This window comes from Anser brachyrhynchus, assembly GCF_964034855.1.
Source record: "Anser brachyrhynchus genome assembly, chromosome: 3".
Taxonomy (NCBI): Eukaryota; Metazoa; Chordata; class Aves; order Anseriformes; family Anatidae; genus Anser; species Anser brachyrhynchus.
The window spans coordinates 69,096,639-69,116,150 of NC_137696.1; the positions used below are offsets into that span (position 1 = coordinate 69,096,639).

Genomic DNA, 19,512 nt, shown 5'->3' on the forward strand with positions numbered 1-19,512 from the left:
TCAAAATACATTTTGGGAAACTGAAACTTCTCAAAATTTTCAGTTACAAGTTTTGTAGATTTTGATATCCTACCCTCCCTCAATCTTATTTTTTAAAAATCTTGGGTATTGAAAACTGAATTTGTTTCAATGAACTGAGAGGAATATAAGATGTTTCAAAAGAAAAATATTTTTATGACATTGTTTCCCTTTCAAAAACAACTTTTTTATTTTAGAAAATTGTTCACGACAATTTTAAGATCAGTTTTTCAGGGATTCAGTGGGGTTATCCAAGCAATAATCAGTACCAAGAAAGAAGGATTCTGTTAAAATAGGTTATTTTTTATCTGGTCTTCAAAGAATGGTGGATATTTTTAATGCCTAATATTCAGTGCTAAATATCTTGTTTCAGAAGATTTTGTGTTGGCTCTTGAGATCTGCTAAAAGATCTTTTCTCTCTTTCTCAAGTACAGACTATATGCCAGCACTTTTTCTCACAGATTTGCTCTCCAGGCAGGTGCCACCACCAGTTTAAGAAAGGTTTGACTTTGTGATCCAAATAACTCTTGGAGCATGTAGATCTAAATGTCATCACATTGCAACATTTTAGCACAGGGTGACAATGTTCTGTTTTGACACAGTGTCATCACACTGCATCCCAGTAGGAAGATGTTATGACACACAGTGCTGACAAAACATCAAAATGTTAACAATTGTTCTTTAATATTCATGTCTTCTGTGATGCCTGTAGCATACTAATTAATAACAGCAAATCAGAAGACCAGCAAAGATCACTGTTAAATTTATTTATTTAATTTTTATACAAACAAGTTCCCACTGAATATTCCTATCCAGGTGAACACGTGTACTCCATAAGGACTACCAAGCACGGTGCTACCAATCTAGCATCTTAATATACGGGGAAAAAATCCCCACCCCCCACCCCCCTTCTTTTTAAATTCTTTCTTCTGTTTTTACTATACCCAAAGGAAAATAAACTAATGGTCAGAAATAACAGAGTGGAAAAAGCATGACCTTAATATGAGAGACTGGCAGTAACATTTGGTAGAAACTATTTTAACTGCCAGAATGTGGAAAACAAACAAACAAACAAACAAACAAACAAACAAAAAACAGGCCTGTGTAAGAAAATGATTGAGTCTTCTAAGAGAGATCTCAAGACTTTTGGGTGTGGGGCACAGTGAGGAGAGGAAAGATTTAAGTTGAGCAGAGTTAGCAAGAAGTCAGCCTGGTTAGGGTCCCAGTTAAATGGTCTGTTCAGAAACCCACAGCTGAAAATCCTGGATATGCAAACAGCCAAGCAGGAAGGTCCTGGGGAACCTAAACTCTTTGTCCCTGCTTGAGCAGGGAGGTTGGACCAGATTACTTTCAGAGGTCCCTTCCAACCCCAACCATTCTGTGATTTTGTGAAAACTGCAAGGGGTATGCACCCTAGAGTTGGAAGAAACAAGTCTATCAATTAGCTCACCTAAGGCAAAGGCCCTCACAGGAGTTTCTCAACAGGCTTCAGAGAAGGGATGGGTAAAGCAACTCAGGCAGCAGACCCAAACCCTGTAATGGCCTTGTGCAAAGCACCAACAGATGGGGCAGGAAAAACTGCAGATGGAGGCTGTCCAACAGCCAGGTGGAGAGGAGCAGAAGTCTTACACCGGACTGAAGGCAGGATTTGTACCATCAGACATTCTTTCCACAGTTCAGCCTGTACTCATGCTGCACCGGCACAGAAAGCTGCATGGCTTCACATGCCTGCTTTTCATATTTTATGTTTAACTTATTTTCATCAATCAACTAAAAGACATCAATCTTTTTTTAGCCATTGCAAACTATTTATTTTAAGGCGATGCTAATAAGCCAGTGAATTAATTATTTTACTACATAGAATGATTGGTAAAAAACTTACCTGGCATTTTTAAGATGAAAATCTCCTGGAACCATTGACAGTTTTGACAGTTTGAGACCTCTGGTTGTTTTCCAGTCTTGATCTACACTTCTCTTTATGACTTTGTGATTTCAGTGTTTTCCAGAAAAAAAAGGCAACATATTCAGAAACATCAAATGACTCTGAAGAAATTGTCAAGCTACAGATAAGCCTTATTACTACAGATTATCTTTAACATAAATGTATACCTCATCTTCTGCAAATACATAATATTATTCATGCAAATCAGTTCTGTTTTGTGAATAGAGCTATTGATTTCTTTGGATCTATCAAATGATTAAAAACTACTTGCACAAATGTGTGTACAGAATCAAGTCTTTATTAAAAACTGTCTGGATACATTCACCTTTCCTTATGATTTTTCATGAGCTGTAACAGTATATACTTGTTATTGTTTTAGCATTTAATTACTTGCATTAATTTTCATAAAACTTAAATTTCATCTCTTTCTTTAAAAGGTGAGAGCCAAAGAGAGATTCACATGTTCTCATGTTCTGAACCAAAAAATATTTTATTCTAAAGCATTATCATTAAAGTAAAGATTTGGTCCAGAGCCCATTTCACCAAGGACTAGTCTCTCCAAAGTTTCTGGCACATGTTTAAGTTACCTTTGAAATTATATAATGAATGACTGCCATGAAGGATGGCTACAATCAACAGCCTGTGCTGAGTGTGTCCTACACTGCTATAGGCTGAATCCTGAAATAGTTGAGCATTTTCATTTCTTATTGTCTTCACTACGATTCAAGGTGCTTAAAATAAAAACTGACTAGATAATGACAATTCAATTTTATACAGCTTCCAAGGTTTAACATTTGTTTTGGTTTCACACTGAAATATTGTATTAAAACCCGAACTATTCAGCTTGGATCCTGAACAACATTTTTTGATTTACATCCAGATCACCTGGAGTCTGGAAAAAAAAAAACTAAAATTAGCTTTCCTACATGAAGATAGTCTTTTTTTTTTTTCCCAAAAAACAAATGAACAAACCAAACCAACCAACCAACCAACCGAGCCACAAACACAAAATGTCACACCTCCAAACTTTGAGAAAAAATGAACCCCAGAGCTTTTGCTCAAGTAACTCATTGGCACAAACCTTGGCTCTTCCTCCGCTGTCCACTCCAGGCAGCACGAGAAGAGGTGTGCACCACCACCTTCACCATGTGGGCAAAAGGCGGGTTCACACTCAGTTTGTTCCACTGTGAGAGCATACCTGCACCTGTAATACAATTCCAAGTCATTTCTAGAGAACATTAATTTACGGAGATGTGTACGAGAGTTGCAGGCCCTCTTTCTTTCTCCACTCCCTCATCTTTCCTGATGCAGCCAAGCATCCAGGCCTGCCTCTGCATGCCCCACAGAGCTATCTGCATATGCCCAGCAAGTCTGATGCACCCAGACACAGCACACATGTGCTGGCCATCCTTATGGTGTGTCAGAAATACGGCTGCCGTATTTCTGCCTGTGATTCCCCAGACAAAGGAATAGGAGCTGCGTCTACACACACTCAGATAAAGCTGGCTTGGTGTGACCACACACTTGGCCAGTGTGTCATAGCCATGGGTCTGCTTGCTCATTGTTAGCTGAGGGGTTTTCTCCTTTCCTTTCTTGTTGCTCTGTCAGTGCCTGCATTGATCCCCACTTGACTCACCTTTCAGAGGCCAGACAGGCTGAGGAAGTGGTTACCCTTTGCAACTGCAACCATGTGAAAGGTCTCTGGGCAAATCCTCTCACTTACTCAATTATCCCTTCACTGAAGTGATTTGCACCGCCGTGGGCAGGGAGACCCATACTCCCAGTGCACTACACTCATTTATCAGGTGAAATGAAGCAAAGAAAGCAAGGTCAGCGAGTGTCCATGCTGCTTACAAGCTGCAGAGCCCTCAAGCCTGTCGTTGCCCAGATTACTTAAAAACTCATTCCCTTCCCAGAGTATGATCCTCTTTATCAGCAGCTGCTCTCCACTCACTAGTGAGAGAAAGCATATTAGCCTTTGTCACCACATCCCAGAGAGCAGTGGGCACTGCAGACAAAAGCCATACCCGTGCTAGCCGTGCTAGTGTAACGGGCTTTTATTGGTTTTGGAGTGTTTGTTGAGAGGCTACTCATCCTCCTGATAAGTTTTTATGGAAATCAGTATTGGCAGGAAGAGAAATGAGGAACAGGCAGATGGAAAATGATTGCTTAAACATTATTGTCTTTTTGGTGCTTGGAAAAGCAATAAAACTATTTTATTTGTCTTAGCAACTTTTAGCAAATACTTTTAACTTGGTTTCTTGTGGAAGGGAACCTTTTACAGCTATATTATCTTTTTTCTTCTCTTGTTCCTAATAATTTTTATTTCTACCAAGATTCTGAGAAAAGTAGGGATGCTTAAGAAGTCAATTTCATTTCTGTGAGCTTAATGAAGATAGATGTCCCTACAGAGAAAAAAATATCTCTATGTGTCCCAGCTAAATCTGACTGGAGTCTAAAGAAAAGCCTGTAGAACAGCAAACCTCATTATTTTTGAGTACCAACTAGTTGTCACTCTTACAGCCAGTTTTAACAAGCAAATTGGGTCTAGCTCAATTTTGACAGGCAAAATATTTGCAGCCTCTAAAGCAAGTAAGCTGACAAGCAAAAGAATCCAACAGGAAAATTTGGTGAAGAAATTTTGGCTAACCAGATATGTATTTTTCAAGCCTAACCTCTAACTTTGATCATCATTCTAATTCTAAGTAAACCTAGTATTAATGTGATTTTTCCAGATGCATTTTCATACCTATAAGAGATACATCACAGCATTAAACACATGAGGTGGTTCTGGGATCATGAGCTGTTCTTCACAACCAGAGCAGAGCCCTATTTGTAGGATTCTGGAGGAAAGTATACCGTGCTGTCTACTGTATATCAGTTATGATGAGATACAGATAAGCATAGATATATGCATACACATGCAAACACAAAGCCACACTCATTTCAGATCGTGTCATATTCCCAGCTCTTCCTGCCTCTGCTTTACTGTGCTTTACTGTGAGTCCATCCAGGAGTCCCAGCATAGTCACCAGTTCTGATTACATTTTGTCAGAACAAGGTCTGTTTTTAATTCTACCCAAGGGTCAAGCTGTGAAGTTATCACTGAGCTTTGGATTTGCTGCAAATCTGTACTGTTGTCACAAATCAACAGGAGATTAACTTGCTCTATGGTACTAACACTTCTATTACTGCCAAAAGGTAAGTTATCTGGTTGTTTTGTCTAGTTCTTCTGTGGTATATACAGCAAACAACCAACTTAGAGATTTAATGCAGTTTTAAACTGAGTTCTCCACAATTTGGAGTTTGATGGCAAGATGTGGTGAGATCTTATTTTTTTCTCTCATGGGCAGCTCAAAGCATAGGTATTTTGAGGCTAAAACAGTCAAGTTGAAAGCCACTTTCAGAGGGCCCTGCTGCTGATGAAGCCAGGTCAGCATTGAGAACTGATACTTCAAAAATCACCACACAGCTTTCAGTAACTGAGAAACCTGTGTTTTGTATAGGCTGTGAAGACTCTTCAACCAGCTTGGTGCCTGCCTGTTGTCAGAAGGGTCATTGAGGGACCTAGTGGTGGGGAGAATACATATGTCTTCAGCTAGTCTGAGAAGCCTAGATGCCTCTCCTAGAGGTTTTCTCATCACTAATTTGACAGATTGTTGATATGTGACTATTAAATGGTAATTCTCTTATTATCTACCCCATAAATTGTGGCTAGATTTGGCACTTGAGGCTGGCATGCAGAGACATTACATCAGTTTTCAGGATCACTAAGAAAAAACCCTTATAATAATGTAAAACAAATTTAGCTATTCCTTTTTTTCTGTACTTTAAAGTGACACCAGTAGGTCTATTTGTCCTGGCACCATACCTACCAGATTTCTTTTGACTTAAACATAAATGCTATTTTCTGATTCTTATCAACAAGCGGGAAGCTCTGGCCTTGGCTCTACCGTTCTCATTCACATCTATGTCTGCAAGGAGGGCAACATACAAGAATAACTGAATATTCATAAGCTTCTTTCGCAGCAAACCTTGGGCCAGTGGTAGGCATGTTTCCCAGCCAAGAAGATGAGGGAGATATGAACAATGAGGAAGTTGTATATCTGCAGTATAGATGGGAACTGGGTCTGCACAGCAGCTGTTTCAGAATTGATAAACCTTTTTTCCTTTTCCTCCTTCTTTCTTTCTTGCTTGCTTGCTTGCTTTCATAAAACAGACATTTACTTGGAAACTTTGGGGCTTCGTCCATTTAATAAGGTTCTTTTAACATGGTTCTTTGCATTTCACTGCCTTTTGTTTTCTTGTCTCCTAACTAGTCTATTCAGCGCAGGGCTGGCTTAACAGCACTAACTATACTTACGTGGGCTCTTTCACGGAGAGCTGGCCAAGAGACTAGCATTGCAGAAGACATCTCTAAGAACAGTTTTTGAAAATACTCTTGGAGCCACGTCCTCATCCCTCCTCATGGAACAATGCAAACATTATTAATTATCCTCCATTTCTCCAATTTCTTGCATGCATACAGAGTAAGAACCCCACAGTTTAAAGCTCGTGTATTATTTGTATAGCATTCCTGGGGCCAGATTTTGACTCTATGCCAGTAGCTGCATTATGTGTTGGCAAAGTGATGGTCTGACCTTTGATGGTCCCCAGAGACACGGTGAGTTTGGCTGCAGCTCCGGGGAGGCACATTTCTCCTCTGCAGTTTACATATCTCTCTGCTGGCTGGTGAGGAAGGGGATGGTATCACAAGACTTGAACTTCCCACTTTGAGTGCAGCTGCTTGTCATAGGCAGTATCAGATGAGAGAAAGGCCTACTATGGGGTGGTTCCCTTCAGGACAGCACCCTCTAGCAGCTGAAATCAATGGGATTCTTGCCTCCTTCAGGTGAGCAATTTCAGCTTTATTCCTCTCAGAATAGCAATGTGTAACCATAATAAGAAATAGGGTAAGAAAGCAGGGGAAATGCATTCAGTGTCTTGCTCCATGACCCTGCATCTTTCAATATTTAGCTGTGTTCCATCCTTTTTCTCTTCTATTTAGTGGTAAGTACTTTGCAGCTGAGATTACCTCCCACCATGAGTATACTCAGTGCACAGTGGGGTCCTGATCTTGGAAACTGTCTAATGACATAGGTAAAATGATCCAGAGCAAAAATTTCAGTTCTTTTCTGTTTTGGTGATGATGAAAATATGGCAAAAGCTAAAGTCTCACCCAGAGTCACACTGAAACCAAAGAAAATATTTAAATACCAACTGCATAACTTCCTCTCCCTTGCTGCAGAACTGCTGGACTCCCTTCATAAAGAGAGAATTTCTAGAAGGGTTTCATTACAGATGAGGGTTTTTTTTTTTTTTCTTTTCTTTTCCTTTTTTTCCTCATTTGCTATAGACTGGGTCTAATTGTCCCTTCATTAAAGTACAATTCTGAAGGCTGTTAGTAAGGATGAAACAAGACACCAAACTAAAAAGAAAAAAAGATGTCAGCTGTGTTTGCTGAGCTGGCAGGCCCTGAGAAAAACATGTATTTTGCGTGTATGAGGTAAATGCAAGTTCTTGCTTTAAGAAGAGCTAGGGCTTTGATAGAAATCTTAGAGTCCTAAAGCACTCACCCTGTCGAGAGCTAAATATCTTTGATGAATATGGAGTGCAATGTGGTACACAGATGACAGAGCAGGCGCTTAGAAAGTACAAAACAAAACAAAAAATCCTAACCCTTGGACAGTGAGATTAAGCAGATAGGATGATACTACACAGAACTCCGAAGACACTACATGTGCGGACACGCAGTAAATCACAGCCTTTTATAAAGTCATGCAGGCTGCCATTTCAGATCTATCATCAGCTCTGGTGAAAATGATGGACTATGTGGTAAGTGGGTTCAGTGCCATGCTAGCAGATGGGTATGAATGTAAACAGGCAAGAGACTACACAGGAGCTTCAGGATGGGCCCACTTGGGTCACAGACAAGGCTTAGGAACATGGAAACTTTCTTCTTGTTTCTGTGATTTCTACCCCTTTGGCATCAGTGGGCATGATTTGCATGCCTATCTGGGTCTAGGCTACTACTGAAGAGTTATAAAACAGCTCTTGTGGGTGCATAAGGGGAGATCTTTAAACTCCAACTTCTGTCAGAGTTTCAGGAAAGAAAGCTGAATGGATAGAGAGACAAAAGAGTGCCTGAAATCTTCTCTTGTTTCATCAGCACAGGCCTCCTCTGGAGTCAGCAGAGGTCTGTGTACCTTCAGCCTGCCTGGTGCTGTCTGCACTGAACAGGTATGGAGATGCTTCTTTGTCAAAGAAGTCATCTTGCAGGCAAATTCTGCTGGTGAGCAGCGCCTTCTGTGTGGTCATAGTGTGACCAAACAATTTTCTTTTAGTGGGTAGAGATTATTCTAGTGGCTTTGTCTTCTCAAATTGAAAGCAACTTGCTTGAGCAGCAATCTGTTTATTTAATCATTTGCCACACAATATGCATAGATTTTGGATGACAAAAACCCACCTTACTCTGTCATTCCAAACTGACTTTTTGTAAATAATTATTTCTCATCTTTCTTCATCTTTGAGGAATTAAATCTCCCCAATATAAGATCTCTTTCTCTCTCAAGTTTTCTCAGATGAAACATGCTGCAGCTTTACAGTCACATTTGTGCTTGCCTATCATTTATAATATTTTTGTTTCAAGGCACCAGGTCAAACTCTGTCCTCACTTACTCTCATGCAACCACAGAGACTTCAGTGTGGCTGCAATCGAGGATGGAATCTGACCCATTGTGTTTGTTTTTAATCAGAATATGCATGACTTAATGTTGTCTTCTCCTTTATTTTAATCTCCTAGGGCAGTCTGAAGAATCAGATGTTGAATCTCAAGGGATTTCTCCCTCGTGAAATATTCTAAATATGTCAGGAAAAATGTTTTGTCAATTCCAGCTTGTTGATTCACCCCAGCCAGCTGGCTGGGCAGGCTCAACCACTACACAGTGCCATGCAAACTGGGAGGTCAGAGCTGAGAGCATGCAGGCAGGATGGTGGGGCCATGTGTTAGAGCAAATTGGATGGATTCCATGTATTGTAGTAGATGAAGTGTTTGGTCTTGGAGGGAAGAAAAGGTTGTATGCCAATTGTCACTCAGGACTTCACTTAACTGACTGAAGTAGAGAGAAGTTGGAGTTGAGGTCTATGCCCATGTTTTCACCATCCTTGACTAGACTGCCTTGCCTTTCTACCAAAGGCATCAGAGTCATGGTACACCCGTGAAGATAGAGGTGCTGGCAGCTCTGCTTTGCCAACCTCCAGAACTACTAGTGCCTTCTGAAGGGTTCCACTGTGAAAAAAATAAAAATAATAAAAAAAATTTCCTTCATCAACATAAGCACTTAAAAAAATGCCCTTCGTGAAGATATAATATTATTTAATATTCTTGAAAATAAAAAAGATTAGAATATTGATTGACTTTTTTACTTGGCTTATCATTAGATTTAAGGATAGCCTGGGCTTTCTGTTTCCTTTTACAAAACTGACCCAGATCCTGCAAATAGTTTGGAAAGTTGTCATGTATCTTCAATGCACCAAGAGATTTCCCATGGAAAGTGGATTTTCATTTTGTAGTTTATACATATTACAATACCAAGGAAAGACATAACCGTGGCCATGATGGTTAAGAACATCCCCTCGGTTGGGGATGGTTTAGAGAGGCATACAGTCTGAGAACCCCCCCCCCCTTTTTTTTTTTGTTTTTTCACATGCTGCTGTAAGGAAGAGGAGTATTATACTCCCAGCACCACAGGAGTTCGCTGAGGTGTTAATCAGATGAGAAGGAAAGTGTTTTTCAAAACAGCAAAAACAACTGTTTTGAGCATGTACAAGTTCTTCCCTTAGAAACCATGAATTTGTGAGCTGAAGCCCTGTGTGTTTAATGAATTTTTTAATATTACAGATTGTCTTCTGAAAGTAAGGCATGACTGTTTTACTGAGGGCTATATTTTCATAGCACTTCAAATGCTCAGATCTGCATATTGCCCTTGCCTTGGGTCATAGCCTTAAAGACCAAAATAATACTATAGATGCCTTAGTGCAAAATGAGCAGAGAAAACAACTAAAGCAAAGGAGCAGACAGAGAAAGCAATACACAAAGAGACAAACGATACAAAGCAGAACCAGACTTAGACATCAGAGGTCAACCCACAAAATATTGTGAGGGGTGAACACGTAAAAAAGGAAATTCTTCCAAGGAAAATAGTCACATAAATGGTTTTTGAGAAAGCTGCAGGGCTCCCTCATATGGGCTCCTCCTGCAATATATACCCCTTGCTCTCATGCAATTGTCTTTGGCACACAGACACACAATACAGTCATGAACTGCTTTTTGTGTTGAGATATGTTTATCTATGGAAATTTTAATTCAATTATAATTTTAATGGAGGTTTGTCATAGAAATTAAGAGGATTCATTATAACTGGAAGTAGATGTAGCAAACATAAAAGAGTACAAGTTTTTTTTGACCGTACTTTACTGACTGTTACTCCGCTTAACGAAAGAAATACCAAAATGTCTTACAGAATTAGAATCTACAAGAACAACAAGCGGTCAGAATAATAGAAAAAGTGTGCAAGAGAGATACTGTACTGTGGATACTAAAAGAAGTGAAACATGTTTCTTATCATTAACCAGTCAGATTTGCCATGACCTTTTAATGAAGAAAATAAGCTATTAATAAAAAAATTAGTCAATATTGACTTTTTAATGTTTCCTCTTAAAATGCAGATCCTGCCTTATAAATTGCTAAAGGAAAGAAGCTTTAATAGCACTTGTCTGGGGACACTGGAATAAATGGCTTGTTTTGCTTGTGCCTATACAAATTATGGTGCAATATCCAAATAATTCCAGTGACTTAGAAACTTCAACATCTACTTTTCACTAGGGACTGCTTTCAGATTTTCTACTGTCCTCAGGTGGTACCTTCTGACTTGTGCTCAGAGTTGTCACTGTCAGTATGAACACTGTCAAAGACCTGGAAAGATGGAATGGTTCATTTTCCCACAGGAAATAACAGCAAGCAAGTTGCATGCTTAAGTTAGGCATATTTATAAGTGTGATGGGATATTCAAAAGTAAGCATCCTCCAGAAGGATCCCTTCTTCTGCAATCAAAGTGATGTCTCATCCTTAGTGTAAATGAGACGGGCCTCTTCCAGCTCTTTACTTTCACATCCATGAGATAATTTTTTTATGGGTCTAGACATTTCCAGTCACTCCCAGTCAAACCTAAGAAAGTTATGTCTTGGTGTATATTTTTAGGATGAGATTTATACTAGTCCCAAAGCTTAGCACCCAAAGTCATCTCCAAAGCTAGGCATGGACTGGAAGAAGGAATCTGAATGGCAAGTCCCCTCTGGGTGCCTGGTTCTCGGAGCAGGTCCCAGAGGCAGACCCTGCCACCAGTCGCTCCTTGCTGGCTGGCCTTTATTCAGGAAAGCTTCAACCCTCATGACTGAAACAAAACATCCTTGAGGAACTTATGAATAAGTCCATTTGCTTCCTGCCTCAAACACTTCTAAAACATTAACCTGAAGCGTAAACGTTTCTGCCTTTCATTTCCTTGGGGATGACAGGAGAGAGAGACTGAGACTGATTGCAAAAGCTGTAGTGCTTGTCTGAAGTTTTTAGCCTGACTCTGGTCAGGCCCCAGGTGACCAGCTAATGAAAATAATTCAAACTTTACCAAAACAAGAGCCATTTATAATGTGGAAATTCTAGACAGACAGCTCCACAAAACCCTGGGAACAAACACGGAGATAAATCTTTGCAAGGAAAAGCACCCCTACCTCACCGCTCACAAGGTCAATTCTAAATAGCATCATGGGGCACAGCCCCCACATGTGGCAGAAAATTAGTTAGCATTAGTTTTGTTTTGTTTTGTTTTGTTTTGTTTTCCATACCTGTTTGTTTTTTCCTCTGGAGTGATGCGGTATGAGGACACATTTTGTTTTGGGAATATTAGACAGCCTTTTCAAACCCATGTCTTTTATATAGGCAAACTTTGGGATTATTCTTAAGAACAGTTTCTATAACCATAAATGAAAGAGGAAGAATGAACCCTGGAAAATGGGTAGAAAAACCCTGACTTGAAATAAATACAACACAGCTATAAAGCAAGACATGGAACAGTGAGAGGAACATGCGTGAAAGGGGAAATGAGCTGGGGCCCTCCAGTAAGAAAACTGGAAGCTTTCAGATGTCAAAAATCTCCCAGAAAGAGGGAAAGGAAGATGGCTTTCATACCAAGGCACACAGGGTTGCGAGCTTGGTCAGCACCTCTAAAGCACAGCTGGAGGTAAGCAGTGACTGGGAGCCATGGCACCCCAGTGAAATTGTCCACCAGGGCTGGTGTCCCCAGGCTGGGAGGTCAGCAGCCTGCTCCTTCCTGCTCTCCAAGTAGGAGCTCCTGGGCAGAGCGGGGCCATGGGACACGCTGGTGCTTGGTGGAAGTTTCCCAGCCAAAAGGCCTGCAGTTGTGAGGAAAGTGCATGCTGACCATTGCAGGCTTGGGACCATCCTCAGGGCATGCCTGAAGACCACACAATGAAGAACGATTTAGAGTCAGTACCAAAACTCTCACCAAGATGTTCTCAGAGATCATCTCAGATATGGCACAAAATGATGAGTCTTAACTGAATAGACTCAGTTAAGTCCACTTAAAAGCCTTATCTAAGCCTTTTTAATGTAGGGATTGCAACTTAATTAGAATGAAGTGTTTATAATGTGAGTTTTGTAAATAAAAAGTGTTTAGAGGTGCACACTGTGGAACTATTCTTTTTTTTAAATTGTAACTTCATATTATATTAAAAAGCATATAAAAACCTTTGTATGTATACATAAATATATGTAAACCTTGGCATTTATTAATACTTTATTTCATAATAGCTATTTTCCAAGCATTTACTAAGACCTCTGTGAAGACACAAAATGCATTTCTGATTCCTGTGGAAATCAGTAACTGGAAAATTGTCTTTTTAGTAATTCCGGCCTTTTGAGGTGTCTTAGATGTGTCCTAATAAAAAACGTTGTAAAACTTATTAAATGTGTTAAATTGAATCATATCCCAATCCCATGTATTACAGCCAACAGCTAAGTATTTTTATCTCAGTGTTCAGTCCCAATGAAAAATAGTACTTCCCACGCTTGCTGCTTTCTAGGGTCAACGCTTGAGCAAAGGTCCTCTCTTAAGACATATCTGTTATCTGCCTGAACAACACGTGCACAGGAGACTATGCTAAGGTTACGGAGAGGAACATTTTAAAGGCATTTCTTATTTCCAAAATAAGTGAAAGAGAAGAATATTATACGTAATGTCAAACCATCTCCATATTAAAAAAAAAATATGTAAGGCTATGGTTGCTTCTTTCAAGTTCTCACTGTTGGAAGATAATTATTTCTGAAAGTGACGCAGAATTCTCAGCATGGATAAAACTGCTTGTAGACAATTGCTGTATCATGTTGCATGGTGTACAAGACTAGCGTGATGTGTTAATGCCTATGCTATCTCTTGAAAACAGTTTTTCAAAACATCTGTGAAATCACTGATGGAAGTCAGGTCTGGGCTTTTGTTCCAGGTGTCCAACATTATTTTGACAGGGCTCATTTCAGTGCATTGTTAAAACTGCCATGAATTAGCAAAACGAAATTAAAATAGAAGTAAAACCCCTGAAAGTGTCCAGTAGTGTAATTCTGCTTTCTAGTTTCCATGAATACAGCTGTCAAAAAACCATCACAGCCACAGGAATTCAGGGAAAACACCTGAAGAATTCTGGTGTCTGTGCTTGAGGAAAGAAATGAGTTAAACTAATAATAATAATAATAATAATAATAAAAAAAATGGTCAAAAGAGTTTGGAGGAAATTTTGAGAGTCTGTCACTTCTTCGGTACAAGGTGTCTCATTCTTAAGTTGCAAGATAACACATTATAGCTTTGTTTTTTACTTAGTACGAATCTGGCCAAAAACATTCTTTATGTGATGAAAATTCATATGAAATATTGAAAACAACAAAAAAATTATCCATGAAGATCTATGGTACTACTAGGGCACAAGCTGGAAAATGTTGGGAAAATCAGCATCATAACTTGCAGTGTTCACTACCACTACCTATTAACCAGCCTTCAGTTTTTGGATATAAACTTTTGCGACCCCAGCTTTGTACCAGCAAACCTGGAATCATTGCCATAACATTCCTGCATGCAAAGATGCCAGTGCTGCAGTGATAAAGGGTGAGTTACATCCCTCCCTTTCCTGTCAGGAAGAGTGGAAGTTACAAGTGCTCATGTCAACTGGCTGAGGACATCTGGGATGCTGGTGGGAGCAGTTCCCTTCCCGAGGGAAGCCTTGGTCTAGGCAGCAACAGTGACCATGTATCCTCCTGCATGGTTCCAGCTGCTACGCATGGCTGAGTGACTGCACAGCTTCTCTGAAAAAGTATGTAGTCAATTTTCATGGTTAGAGTGGGGCAAAGTGAAGGGGAATGTCCTTTTACTGCTTGTCTACATGTGCTTCTGTCTTACCCAAAACACATAATCTCTAGGGATGCTTGGTCGGGGCGAGTAGCTTTAGCCCTTCCTTACCCATTCCTGACAGTCACTCCAGATGCCTCCAGGGTATCCCATATATGAGCTTATCAAGTCCTTCTGATGACTAGATTGTCAGCTTTGCAATGATAGGCTGAAACCAGGGAAACAATGGAGTCATTGTCTCATTGTTATTTGTTAAGATGAGGCTCTGTTTTCCGGGAAGCTTTCTGAAAACATTACACTGCCTGCTTGTTATTTTCTGAGCAGCCATGCTTCAGAAGGAAATCAACATAGGCTTAGCGTGAGTCTTCCAGTAGCCCAGCAGTCTGGTAACAAGCTCAACTATTGTATAAAGAATTAACATTCCTTTAAAAGAGTGTCTCCATGCCCTTGAGACCTATTAGCATGGTATCTGAGTTACAAGAAGATCCCACAATAGCAAGAGAAGAGAAAAATTGTGTCTATTTATCTACTCTATTTATATCTTTTTCCTAATAAATCCTTTGAGAAAGAGGAAACATTTGCAGGGAAAATTTTATGGACAAGCTAAAGGCTAACAATTATTTTTTGAATGAATTGAATAATTTCCAGAAAACTGGCCTTTTCACAGAGAAGTTGTTGAAAGAAAGAGAGCAGAAAGGAACTGCATAGAGCATTCAATTCCTTATGGCTGAGTTACTCAGTTGGAGTTTGAAGTTAAATTTAAGGTACAAAAAGGTTTATTCAAATAACATTTAATGTTTGGCTTCATTTCAGATAAACAAGCATGCTGCAGTTGAGTAAAGCTGAAAGTTTTCCCTGTTCCCATGTACTGTAGGTTTTAAAGAATGAGTGCCTTGGCATTTAGTATAGGTCAAGCTAAGTGGTATCATAGGTTAAGTTCTGGCATTCAATCTAAACGTCCTCATGTTTGTACTTTACAGCCAGGTTTTGGACATTACTTGAAAAATTGCCTACGCCCGAACAAAGAGTGATCACTGCACAGGCTCCTCTGAGAGATATTTCCCTCTCTTCTCTGCTTTCCTGAGTCAGAGAAATGCCATTTCAAAGTGATATGCAAACCATCAGGCATTTGGAAGGGATACTGGCTTTTGGGATGAAACTTTGCATGTCGTAAAAAGTTTTCATTAAAAAATTTGTTACTGGTATAGGAGCTAGAGTGGCATATGCAGGCTGACTGGGAAATAACAACTCGTTATTGTTCCTTGTAAAGTCTACCTTCTAAGATTTCTTTAAAAAAAATAAAACAAACAAAAAAACTGTTTTAGGAAAGGCTTATTACTCCAAATGACTCAGGGTTTGCATTAATCACCTCCTAGGAAAGCTCTCGGTCGCGTGGGTTGTGTGTCTCAGCTTTCCTTTGCTCAATGTGCTAGAATAGTCTCCAGCATTGTTTATGTTTGCCACAGCATAATCACTTAGCAGATCTCCAATAGTGATATTGTTCAGATCCAGATGATCCAATGTCATCAGCTAAGCATTTATATACAGTGTCTTGCTGTTGGAATTTAGTGCAGGCTTTAGTCAAATCAGAATAAGAAACACTCTCCAAGAGAATGTTAAGAAACAGAATGCATAAACTGAACTGAGTCAGATTTTGCAAGTAACACTAGATGTAGCGGGTGTGCTCAAAAACTTTCCTCTGGCTTTCCAGATTTCAAAGAATTTCAAGATATCCCCTATTCTTACAAGGAACAATTCTGCTACTTCCTAATATTCCCCCTCAGCTCAGATGGGAACAGTTTATGCATGCTCGCTGCTGGAGCAAACAAAAGAATTCCATAGCTTATCCACTATAGGAGACCTGGTGTTAACATTTTTAATCCCTTAGTTACTTTTCAGCTCGGGTAGGGAATCTGCTCTAATCGGTGCTGTCAGCAGATTTGTCTCACATGTACTGCAGAGCACACAGCTGAATTTTCAGGGTCGTTCATACCTCTTGTATAGAGGAAATCACATTTCTTCCTGGGGGAAGGCGCATGTAGGCACACATACTGGGGAGGGTTCAGTGGTAGCTTCTTTCTCACATCACTTCTCTGGAGAGTGGGCAAGCAGTTTTTGTTGCTCCCTGGTAGCTAAGGGTGAGTAGGGAAAGAATCTGTGGTAAAAACAAGAGTGGAACCTTTTCACACTTCCAATAAAACAAAGAAATTTAGTTTCTAAGTGAACCAATGACATTTGATTTTTCAGGCTTTTTTAAAGAAAAGGAAGGAGAATTTGAAAGTAAGAGGTTAGAAGATGCAGGTGCTGCTCACAAAGACAGCAGAACGATCCCCTCATCATCTAAACCCTACTGGTTGGAGCACTCATCCATGCACAATACTGGAAAGACATGTTCCTCTCTCCACCCACACAGGAGCAGAGACATGACCCCTCTGGTGTGCGAGCCCTCACCCCTGGGCTGTAGGGGCCTTGTCACTTTCTAGCTATGGCCGGGGAATATCTCCATTCCCTTTGGAAGCTGGTTAAATAAATGAAAGCTAAACTCCCTTTATTTCTACTTGAGCACTACTACTGACAGGCTCGCTGTGTTTTGAATTCTTCCATTTTGTAAATGTGTCTTTGTTTTTAGATTATCCTTGTGCAGACAAGCCTTTAATGCCACATTGAAGGTCTCTCTTACTTCTCCTTTTTTAATCATCTGGTATAGAAATCTATTGGCCTTTCATATTTGAGGCATCTGTAAAATTAGTATGTTCTACTTTAATCGAAACCACACTGTGTATTCTGTAATCTTTCACCTCACCTACTACAGCTTCTGCCTTTTTGAACTTTGCATCTCATCACGCTTCTCTCTGCTGTATACAAGGTTCTGCTAAATCCAATTTACTCCCATACAAATCAAGCCCTCATCACTTCCCTTTTTCAGACACCTCCAGCAGATTCTAGTAAATTCCAATGTCACACGTAAGCCTCTTATCAAAACTTGGAAACTGGAAAGCTACACCATACTTTCACATTATTTTCTTCACATTTTCTGATTCCTAGACCTATGCAATACCTGAGTCACCCATATGTAAACATCCTCTTTGCTTTTTTCTATTCTATTTTTTATTTTTTTCCCCATAAATGCCTCATTTTCAGTTTTTCTTTTTGCTTTTTCTTTGGAGTCTGACACGACTGAGTTTTCTTCATTCCAGTCCTTCCTTATAATGAGTTTTTCCCAATAAGCAATTCAATAGTGTTCAGCCAAAGTTTCACTGTCTGATAGACTTAGACTCTGTTCTCTGTGTTTTAGAGACGAACACTAAATACATTGTGAGAACCAGTAAATTATAATTACCAATGCTGCCTGTGGAAAATAAACTTGAGAGGAGTCAGTCCAAAGTACACCTTAGACATTTCTGACTAAAAAACCAGAAATAAAATGTTCATGTCAGCCACAGAAACTGCACCAGAGACAGACAGAGGGACTGTGTGTGCATGTCTTTCTGGCTCAAAGCCTGATCTTTCCGCATTTCAGTCAATGGAAGCTTCACCATTAACCTCAGTGTGCCTGAGACCAATTCCAAAAGTGGGCTACAGGAAACATAAATCGAGCTTCCAGATCCTGAAGCCAGAAATACAAAATGCAAAACAGTATCCAGGTACATAACTTCAAAAGAAGAGATTAAATATGCTAGGAGCTACCTCTAGCAAAATGTAAAGCATCTAATTACTAAAGCAGAAATAATAGTTCCTGTGTTAAAGTTTTTTTGTTTGTTTGTTTTGTTTTGTTTAAAAATGTTTCTACAGTAGGATTGACTTCTCTCACAATTTAAAAATAATAACTTGAATACATATGTTTGCATAAAATTATATCCTATGTATATATATTTCAAATCACATCAATAATAGATAATGAACAGCCTTGCCTAGATTTTAAAACCAGCAAGTTTTACTTGCTTTAGACCACCTTATTCCAGAATCACTTGTTCTTTCAGGGTCCATTGAAAGGAATGAGTTTCTGCTATTTACAACAGAGGAGAGGGAGCTAACATGCACATAGATGTGGATCCTACTACAGTATGTCTGAAAGTGCCAAATCAGCTCCCAAGGTAGTATGAGTTATGAAGGAAACCTGAACCTTGCATGCAACAGCCCTGCAGAGAAGGCTGCCAAGGCAAGGCTGGCTGCAGCCACAGTAAGTACTGTCCTGCACAGCCCAGGATTGGCAAGAAAAAGGTGCAAAGGGCAAATAAACCCACCTTACACAACTCAGAGATTGTCCCTTGGCAAGTCCCCAGTGTCTGCAAAGGGTGGGATGGCTTGTTTATGTACGCAAGAGAGCATAAAGGAGCTGTAGCAATGCAAAGGAAAGACAGCAGGTCCTAAGAATATAGGAGGGGACATGGCAGGGAATAAAAAAGTACATTGTTTTTGCACAGGAGATGCAAGATGAACTCATTCATTGGAACAAGTGAGATATGATATGCCTGACCCTAAGGATCAGGTTTTCAGAAGAGCATTTAAATGCTCTCTCATGTCCAATACTCAGTTGCATATATGACAGTACTACACAATGCCATTGCACATACAATTCTGGGGAAGACTGGTTCAGGTAAAACATGTAGCTGAGAACATTTTCAAAGAGACCTAAATATGTCTACATATGTTTTATACATTGTTGATGTTGGTTTCTTGAGTATTTTGGTGTTTTGTGATGCTCTTGACAGTGCCTCTCCGAATGTTTTCATATCTGCATTGATGGGAAATACTTGAGCATATAGAGAACTTATTTGAATGTAACTCAGTCCTTGGAGAGAGGAAGACGTGGCCTGCACTGAGGTTAATGAACTGGCTGGCAGAGAAATCTGTTTTAACCTATGTGAACTCAGTGAAGATTATGCCCCCGAAGGCTGACTGAAGAAATTCCCATATCTCCCATTGAAAATCTTCCCACCTACTGCTTTTCAACAGAAAGAATGCCAGAAAGGCCTTTTAGGCCAGAGTTCAGTCATGTTATTTTTACCATCCCAACTAAAAATGCCTCATTGCACTATTCCAGCT

At 39.7% G+C, this 19,512-nt stretch overlaps 1 protein-coding gene across 4 annotated transcripts in view; it reads right to left on the reverse strand.

Annotated features, from left to right (window-relative positions):
• Positions 1 to 19,512, reverse strand: part of LOC308192844 (uncharacterized protein) — a 178,001-nt gene that overhangs the window by 31,647 nt on the left and 126,842 nt on the right. The window contains exons 2-4 of one of the 4 annotated variants that reach the window (XR_013949144.1): positions 16,460 to 16,621; positions 14,578 to 14,674; positions 1,901 to 3,164 (exon numbers count right to left, since the gene is read on the reverse strand). Coding sequence is in view for 1 of the 4 variants with exons in the window: in XM_080586846.1 (XP_080442972.1) it covers positions 1,901 to 2,000; positions 3,042 to 3,164 (223 nt within the window). In the remaining 3 variants the exon portion in view is untranslated. Of the gene's footprint in view, positions 1 to 1,900; positions 3,165 to 6,323; positions 6,787 to 14,577; positions 14,675 to 16,459; positions 16,622 to 19,512 lie in introns of those variants that run through there. The other 3 variants (XR_013949145.1, XR_013949146.1, XM_080586846.1) reach the window with 3 other exon arrangements.